The sequence below is a fragment of the Sinocyclocheilus grahami genome, unplaced genomic scaffold, assembly GCF_001515645.1.
Source record: "Sinocyclocheilus grahami isolate Dianchi unplaced genomic scaffold, SAMN03320097.WGS_v1.1 scaffold292.1, whole genome shotgun sequence".
Classification (NCBI taxonomy): domain Eukaryota; kingdom Metazoa; phylum Chordata; class Actinopteri; order Cypriniformes; family Cyprinidae; genus Sinocyclocheilus; species Sinocyclocheilus grahami.
Genome location: NW_015505471.1, coordinates 465,221 through 474,987, shown reverse-complemented (window position 1 = coordinate 474,987; position 9,767 = coordinate 465,221). Strand labels below are relative to the sequence as shown.

General features: G+C 35.1%; 1 protein-coding gene across 3 annotated transcripts in view; it reads right to left on the bottom strand.

Moving 5' to 3' along the window:
* Positions 1–9,767, bottom strand: part of LOC107600825 (protein IWS1 homolog) — a 22,058-nt gene that overhangs the window by 3,324 nt on the left and 8,967 nt on the right. For 2 of the 3 annotated variants that reach the window (XM_016292797.1, XM_016292798.1), the window contains 6 exons: position 9,767; positions 9,502–9,652; positions 7,587–7,669; positions 7,348–7,477; positions 6,326–6,443; positions 1,829–1,940 (listed from right to left, as the gene is read on the bottom strand). The exon at position 9,767 is cut by the window's right edge and continues 112 nt beyond it. In XM_016292797.1, the coding sequence (XP_016148283.1) occupies positions 1,829–1,940; positions 6,326–6,443; positions 7,348–7,477; positions 7,587–7,669; positions 9,502–9,652; position 9,767 (595 nt within the window). Of the gene's footprint in view, positions 1–1,169; positions 1,273–1,828; positions 1,941–6,325; positions 6,444–7,347; positions 7,478–7,586; positions 7,670–9,501; positions 9,653–9,766 lie in introns of those variants that run through there. The other variant, XM_016292799.1, reaches the window with a different exon arrangement.

Genomic DNA, 9,767 nt, shown 5'->3' with positions numbered 1-9,767 from the left:
ACACACACACACACACACACACACACACACACACACACACACGATGCAGAGACTCGTAGGCTTTCAGTGTTTAACAAACTTAAGATGAGAATGAATGAAAATGTGGTGCTGGAGAGGGTGAGTTTGGGGTTAAAAGGTCAAGACACACCAGAGGAAAGAATCTGGCCAAACGGAACGGCATCAGAAGAATCGGATTCAGCTGAATCATACCCAACAGACGGATCAACTACAGCAGAATCTGATAGTACACTGACTGAATCACGTAACCGAACCAAACTCAATCCGGCTGAATAGAATCTGATCCAGACGCACAATTTGGAGAAAAAAAAAAAAAATGTAATAGCAATTTTTCGGATAATTTAATTGAGACTTAAAATGTGAATTTTTTAAAAGCAAAAACAAAAACTCCAAGTTTGCTGTGCTTATTTGTAGGTTTAAACAATTTTATAATAATAATAATAATGTAATTTTAGAGTTGTACTGAGAAAAAAAAATATATATAATTTTATCATTGTTATTATATAATTAAACAAAAAAAGTTACACCATTACATAGGAAAAAACTAGAATTTAAGATAAATAAAAATTAAGATAAATTAATAATAATATTAAATACAAATATTAAAATATTGCAGCATTTCACAAAATCTGGTATTAAAGATAACAACCAACAATTACTATTATTTTATTTACACTAAAATATATAATGACAATATATTTATGACAATAATAATATCTATTTTAAACATTATAGAAAATATAATTATTATTGTTGTTGCTATAATAAGATTTATTATTATAAAATAAAAATATTAGAATAAAATATTTCAACTTCACAGAAAAATCTACTATTTAATAATAATAATAATTATTATTATTATTGTTTTATTTGTTGTAATACAAATATTTATGGATATAATATTTATTATTTTCTTTTTCCAAGCAAAATTATTTATTATTTACTACTCATAAATCACAATTATAGTTTTTCAATTAATCACGCAGCCCTGATTCTAACTGTATGAAATATGAACCGAGATCACATGATCTAAGAGAATCTGATTAAATACAACAATAAAACAGAAAAGAATAGAATAGAATAGATTGTTTCGATCTTTCTCTCACACACACACACATCAGTGTTAGAAACATTACTGATCTTGAGACGGTCGAGAAGGTTCATGCTTAAACACACACACACACACACACACAGAACCTGAGCGCCGGGGTAAAGACGTCTGGCTCTTCCCGTCTCTCAGACGTCTGAGGCTCACTTACACACACCACAGGAAGAGGAAGGAGGGACAGAATGACAGTGAGGAGTGACAGATGATTGACAGGCGTGTGTGTGTGTCTGTGAGTGCGTGTCTGTGTGAGCGCGTGCGTGTCTGTGAGCGTGTCTGAGCGCATGTCTGTGAGTGCGCGTGTGCGTCTGTGAGTGTGTGTGTGTGTGTGAGTCTGTCTGTGTCTGTGTGTGTGAGTCTGTGAGTGTGTGTGAGTCTGTGAGCGTGTCTGCGAGCGAGTCTGTGTGAGCGTGTCTGCGAGCGTGTCTGTGAGTGCGCGTGTGCATCTGTGAGTGTGTGTCTGTCTGTGAGTGTGTGTGTGTGAGTCTGTGAGTGTGTCTGTCTGTGAGTGTGTGTGTGTGAGTCTGTCTGTGTGTCTGTGAGTGCGTGTCTGTGTGTCTGCGAGCGTGTCTGAGCGCGTGTCTGTGAGTGCGCATGTGCGTCTGTGAGTGCACGTGTGCGTGTGTGTGTCTGTCTGTGAGTGTGTGTGTGTGTGTGAGTGTGTGTCTGTCTGTGAGTGTGTGTGTGTGTGTGAGAGTGTGTTACCTGAGGCGTCTGCGCGGGGCGATCTGCTGGTCCAGGTCTCTCTGCTCTCTCTCTTCTCTCGTCATTCCCTTGTAGTTGGACGATAAACCAAAGATGGGCCGTGACCACTCGTCTGCACACACACACACACACACACACACAAAACCAGGGCTTGAAAACGAAAAAAAAAAATCCAATCTGTTCACTCCAAGCAGAATCGATATTTTAACGTTTCCGTTCCTACGTTCCTCTGAATTATCTTTCCGAAAACAGTTTGCCTAGAAAAACACAGTTAATAAAATTATTTTAAAAACTTTTTCTTTGCCTATAATAATAATAATAATAATAGTAGTAATAACAATAATAACAACAGTCTAATAATAATAATAATAAAGTATAGCATTTTCTACTCAAAAAAGAAAAAAAACAAAACAGGAAGAGATCTTGTATCTTAACTCGCTTTCTAGATTTTAGCCAAATTATAGGCTACTAAACAAAAGAAAAAATCTGTTAAAGCTTTAAAGACATTAAAGTATTTTTTAATGTGTGAGTCTGTGAGTGTGTCTGTGAGTGCGTGTCTGTGTGTGCGAGTCTGTGTGAGCGCGTGCGTGTCTTGTGTCTGCGAGCGTGTCTGAGCGCGTGTCTGTGAGTGCGCGTGTGCGTCTGTCTGTGTGTGTGTGTGTGTCTGTCTGTCTGTGAGTGTGTGTGTGTGAGTCTGTCTGTGTCTGTGTCTGTGTGTGTGAGTCTGTGAGTGTGTGTGAGTCTGTGTGAGCGTGTCTGCGAGCGAGTCTGTGTGAGCGTGTCTGCGAGCGTGTCTGTGAGTGCGCGTGTGCATCTGTGAGTGTGTGTCTGTCTGTGAGTGTGTGTGTGTGAGTCTGTGAGTGTGTCTGTGTGAGTGTGTCTGTGTGTGCGCGTGTGTGTGTGAGCGCGTGCGTGTCTGAGTCTGTGTGCGCGTGTGAGCGCGGACTCCAAGCAGAATCGATATTTTAACGTTTCCGTTCCTACGTTCCTCTGAATTATCTTTCCGAAAACAGTTTGCCTAGAAAAACACAGTTAATAAAATTATTTTAAAAACTTTTTCTTTGCCTATAATAATAATAATAATAATAGTAGTAATAACAATAATAACAACAGTCTAATAATAATAATAAGTATAGCATTTTCTACTTAAAAAAGAAAAAAAACAAAACAGGAAGAGATCTTGTATCTTAACTCGCTTTCTAGATTTTAGCCAAATTATAGGCTACTAAACAAAAGAAAAAATCTGTTAAAGCTTTAAAGACATTAAAGTATTTTTTAAGATATTTAAAAATGTTTGCTGCATTGTTAAAAAAATGCTACTCATAAAATTGCGTTTTGAGAGGAGAAATTTTTTTTTTTTTTTTTAAATACAACATACGGCGCATTTTATTATTAGGCTACATTCAGAAATAATGTGCTGAGTCTGTCTGTGTCTGTGTCTGTGTGTGAGTCTGTGAGTGTGTCTGTGAGTGTGTGTCTGTGTGTGCGCGAGTCTGTGTGAGCGCGTGCGTGTCTGTGTCTGCAAGCGTGTCTGAGCGCGTGTCTGTGAGTGCGCGTGTGCGTCTGTCTGTGTGTGTGTGTGTGTGTGTCTGTGCGTGTGACCTGGGGAGTCTGCCTGTGTCTGTGTCTGTGTGTGAGTCTGTGAGGGTGTCTGTGAGTGAGTGTCTGTGTGTGCGAGTCTGTGTGAGCGCGTGCGTGTCTTGTGTCTGCGAGCGTGTCTGACACATACGATCTATGATAAAAGACAATTATTAGTTTCCTTCTCTCCACAACAAATCCTCTAAAGTTAAGGCTATGCATTTAGGCTATAAAAATGTAAATCTAAAAACTAATTAATTTAAGGTGAAACTGACGCCTACCTCGATTGGTACGCAACCAAATGTTTCTATATTCGCGACGTATCTGGATGCTAAAATATTATTTATTATGTAATTGATAAACCAAAGATGGGCCGTGACCACTCGTCTGCACACACACAACACACACAAAACCAGGGCTTGAAAACGAAAAAAAAAAATCCAATCTGTTCACTCCAAGCAGAATCGATATTTTAACGTTTCCGTTCCTACGTTCCTCTGAATTATCTTTCCGAAAACAGTTTGCCTAGAAAAACACAGTTAATAAAATTATTTTAAAAACTTTTTCTTTGCCTATAATAATAATAATAATAATAGTAGTAATAACAATAATAACAACAGTCTAATAATAATAATAAGTATAGCATTTTCTACTTAAAAAAGAAAAAAAACAAAACAGGAAGAGATCTTGTATCTTAACTCGCTTTCTAGATTTTAGCCAAATTATAGGCTACTAAACAAAAGAAAAAATCTGTTAAAGCTTTAAAGACATTAAAGTATTTTTTAAGATATTTAAAAATGTTTGCTGCATTGTTAAAAAAATGCTACTCATAAAATTGCGTTTTGAGAGGAGAAATTTTTTTTTTTTTTTTTAAATACAACATACGGCGCATTTTATTATTAGGCTACATTCAGAAATAATGTGCTAAAATGCCGGTAAAGCAAAATGTTTACAAACATTATAAACACTTCATATATATATATATATATATATACACACACACATACGATCTATGATAAAAGACAATTATTAGTTTCCTTCTCTCCACAACAAATCCTCTAAAGTTAAGGCTATGCATTTAGGCTATAAAAATGTAAATCTAAAAACTAATTAATTTAAGGTGAAACTGACGCCTACCTCGATTGGTACGCAACCAAATGTTTCTATATTCGCGACGTATCTGGATGCTAAAATATTATTTATTATGTAATAGGCTTTGTCCTTCACTCGCATCGGCATCACTGGTTGGTTATACAGACAGAAGCTAAACATCAATCAAAAACTGGAAAATAAATAAAACTGGAAAGCTTTTTGCAAAATAAAGAAAACTATTTTCTGCCGTCTCGTTTTCCTTTCCGTGAACTTTGGATCGCGTCACAATAAACCAAAACTCAGCACATTTTCTTTCTTTCGTTTTGTTAATCTGTCAATGATTTAAGTGAAATATACTTCGTGTGTAGGCCAATGTAAGCTATTCCTTTTTCTGTAAGCCTATAGTTTTATTCTGTTTTCTGCAATCACAAGAGCTGCAGGTGTGCGTGATCTGTTGAATCCATCTTACACTATCCTCAGATAAACGCTAATGCACTGCGACTTATGATGAATTTATGATGGATGCGTCGGCGTCACATTTGCATATCTGCACAAAACACACAAATCACTGCAGGAACACACACTCAGACAGATTCAGATATGGTAAAGCCAAAGTGTTCGTACTGATGAGTTTGAGCGCGAGGTCTTTGTTCGGGCGAGACTCTTTTGGGTGTTTGTAGAGGTACATGACGGCTCGACCGATGCCACTGAGCTTCAGTGTCTCCTGACTCACGCTGGGCAGCTGAGAACAAACAAATGAGTTAAAAAAATGAAATAACGCTAATCATCATCATCATAGAATGTAATAGAAAAAAAAACACAGATTAAAAATAATAATAATAATGTACATAAAAGTATATCCCCTAACTCACACAACACAGAATGTAGTAAAAATATATTTAAAAAAAAAAACATTTAAATAAAAAACAATAATAAATATTAAAAGTAAAATAAATTTAAAAAAATATTCGGACTCGGACAATCACAAAAAATTATAAATATGAAAAATCAAATAAATTAAACTAATTATTAACAATAATAATAATAATAATAATAATAAAACAATATTAGTAATGATAATAATACTAATAAGGCAATACTAATTAGTAAAAATAAAAGTAATAATAATAATCCAAACACAGAATGTAATAATGTAAAAATCTAATTAAAAATAAATAAATAAAAATCTAAATAATAAACTACTGTCAATCTAAAAACTAATTAATTTAAGGTGAAACTGACGCCTACCTCGATTGGTACGCAACCAAATGTTTCTATATTCGCGACGTATCTGGATGCTAAAATATTATTTATTATGTAATAGGCTTTGTCCTTCACTCGCATCAGCATCACTGGTTGGTTATACAGACAGAAGCTAAACATCAATCAAAAACTGGAAAATAAATAAAACTGGAAAGCTTTTTGCAAAATAAAGAAAACTATTTTCTGCCGTCTCGTTTTCCTTTCCGTGAACTTTGGATCGCGTCACAATAAACCAAAACTCAGCACATTTTCTTTCTTTCGTTTTGTTAATCTGTCAATGATTTAAGTGAAATATACTTCGTGTGTAGGCCAATGTAAGCTATTCCTTTTTCTGTAAGCCTATAGTTTTATTCTGTTTTCTGCAATCACAAGAGCTGCAGGTGTGCGTGATCTGTTGAATCCATCTTACACTATCCTCAGATAAACGCTAATGCACTGCGACTTATGATGAATTTATGATGGATGCGTCGGCGTCACATTTGCATATCTGCACAAAACACACAAATCACTGCAGGAACACACACTCAGACAGATTCAGATATGGTAAAGCCAAAGTGTTCGTACTGATGAGTTTGAGCGCGAGGTCTTTGTTCGGGCGAGACTCTTTTGGGTGTTTGTAGAGGTACATGACGGCTCGACCGATGCCACTGAGCTTCAGTGTCTCCTGACTCACGCTGGGCAGCTGAGAACAAACAAATGAGTTAAAAAAATGAAATAACGCTAATCATCATCATCATAGAATGTAATAGAAAAAAAAACACAGATTAAAAATAATAATAATAATGTACATAAAAGTATATCCCCTAACTCACACAACACAGAATGTAGTAAAAATATATTTAAAAAAAAAAACATTTAAATAAAAAACAATAATAAACATTAAAAGTAAAATAAATTAAAAAAAATATATCCTCTGACTCGGACAATCACAAAAAATTATAAATATGAAAAATCAAATAAATTAAACTAATTATTAACAATAATAATAATAATAATAATAATAAAACAATATTAGTAATGATAATAATACTAATAAGGCAATACTAATTAGTAAAAATAAAAGTAATAATAATAATCCAAACACAGAATGTAATAATGTAAAAATCTAATTAAAAATAAATAAATAAAAATCTAAATAATAAACTACTTAAAATAGTAAATAAATAAAACTACATTCCCTTGCTCAATAATAATAAAAAATATAAAAACATGAACAAATACAAATCTAAATAATAATAAACCATTCAAAGTCGTAAAAAATAAATAAATAAAACTACATCCCCAAGCTCAATACACAAACTCAGAATGTAATAAAAATCATGTAATCAATTTGTTTTATTAAAAATATACAATAAATAAAGAAAAAGAAAAATATAGCCCCTAAAAATATATATACAACCATAGAATGTAATACAAATATAAAAAAAAAACATTCAGGCCTAAATAAAATAGTAGAATAATAATACTGGAAAAATAATAAAAGTACAAGTAGAAGATTACAATATATCTCTACCTCAACAGACAATCATAGAATGCAATAATAAAAATATATTTTTTTAACATTCTTTAAGAAGCCGCGGACTCACTTCCTGCAGGATCTTGAGGAGCTCCTCTCGTATCTTGAGCGCTGGGAGACTCTTATCCGGGAGAGGACTGATCCATTCCTTTATAGCCAGCATCACACCGCTGTCTATGAACGTGTCCTTCAGATCCTGCCTGCACACACACATTTAAACCAATCAAAAATCAGTTTGCTTTTGTCCTGAAACTACAGCGAGGTGAACACACTTGTGCTGCTCCCTCCACAGGAAGAGGAAACACTCACTTCTTTAAATGCATCACCACTGTGGGCAGCAGCATGAGCTTCTTCAGAGCCGGTTTCTTCTGACTGTTCAGAGTCCGGTCCTCCTGAAACACACACACACAAAAACACACACACACACACACACAGACAGACACAGACAGACAGACAGACAAAGACACAGACAGACAGACACAGACAGACACACACACAGAGACAGACACACAGAGACAGACACAGACAGAGACAGACAGACACACAGAGACAGACACACAGAGACAGACACAGACAGACAGACACACACACAGAGACACACACACAGAGACACAGACACAGAGACACAGACACACATTAAATGTTTTTGAAAGATGTGGATTCCCCCTTTGTTTTTTTTATTTAAAATTATTTAAATTAAAATTGCAGTAGAAAGCATCACAACTCAATTTATTAATTTTTACAAAAATGTAACTTTTAGGGCCTGTTTTTCCCCTAAATCCCATTTTCTTTTTGCGGTGTAATATTCACCGACACTAGTCCACATTGCAACTTTATCCATTTAAATAGACAGACAGACACACAGAGACAGACACAGACAGACAGACACACAGAGACAGACACACGCACAGAGACAGACAGACGCACAGAGACAGACACAGACAGACAGACAGACACACACAGAGACACACACACACAGACACAGAGACACAGACACAGAGACACACACACAGACACACATTAAATGTTTTTGAAAGATGTGGATTCCCCCTTTGTTTTTTTTATTTAAAATTATTTAAATTAAAATTGCAGTAGAAAGCATCACAACTCAATTTATTAATTTTTATAAAAATGTAACTTTTAGGGCCTGTTTTTCCCCTAAATCCCATTTTCTTTTTGCGGTGTAATATTCACCGACACTAGTCCACATTGCAACTTTATCCATTTAAATATTTCTAGACTCCATTTTAAAGGGTTAAATTAAATTTACTCCACGTTTTCCACATCACAGAAATCATACTTCTGCTCATCAAGGCTGCATTAATTTGATCAAAAATACAAAATTCTGTGAAAATATTGTAAACTGTTATGTATTTCTGTGATGCGCAGCTGTATTTTCAGCATCATTACTCCAGTCTTCAGTGTCACATGATCTTCAGAAATCAGTATAATATGCTGATCTGCTGCTCAAGAAACATTTCTGATTATTATCAATGTTGAAAACAGTTCAATATTTTTGTGGAAACTGAGATTCATTTTATTTTTCAGGATTCACAGATGAACAGAAAGCTTTTATTTGGAATCGAAATCTTTTGTAACATTATAAATGTCTTTACTGTCACTTTTGATCAGTTTAATGCGTCCTTGATGAATAAAAGTATTAATTTCTGCCCCTAAACTTTTGAACGGTAGTGTAACCGAGCTCCACATAAATCAGCAGCATGTCACAGACGCTTATACTTCTGCTCATCAAGGCTGCATTAATTTGATCAAAAATACAAAATTCTGTGAAAATATTGTAAAATGTAATGTATTTCTGTGATGCGCAGCTGTATTTTCAGCATCATTACTCCAGTCTTCAGTGTCACATGATCTTCAGAAATCATTCTAATATGCTGATTTGCTGCTCGAGAAACATGTCTGATTATTAGCAATGTTGAAAACAGTTCAATATTTTTGTGGAAACTGAGATTCATTTTATTTTTCAGGATTCACAGATGAACAGAAAGCTTTTATTTGGAATCGAAATCTTTTGTAACATTATAAATGTCTTTACTGTCACTTTTGATCAGTTTAATGCGTCCTTGATGAATAAAAGTATTAATTTCTGCCCCTAAACTTTTGAACGGTAGTGTAACCGAGCTCCACATAAATCAGCAGCATGTCACAGACGCTGTAGACGTTCAGCTATATATAACCCAGACTCTCTCACACACACACACACCTCTGCAGCTTCTGTCATTTTGGTGATCATGGCGCTCACAACATCATCGGCGTCACTGATGAACGTCCCTCCGTCTCGATTGCGTCTGCGTTTGCCGCTCTGAGCTTTCTTACGTGCCAACATGATCTCAAAGTCTGACATGAAGGACATGCTGAAACACACACACACACACACACACGATTATCATGTGCATGTGAAAAAACAGAGCTTTATAGCAGCAGGAGTCTCTTAATTGACTTCCTGTTTGCTGTGAGCATGGTATTACT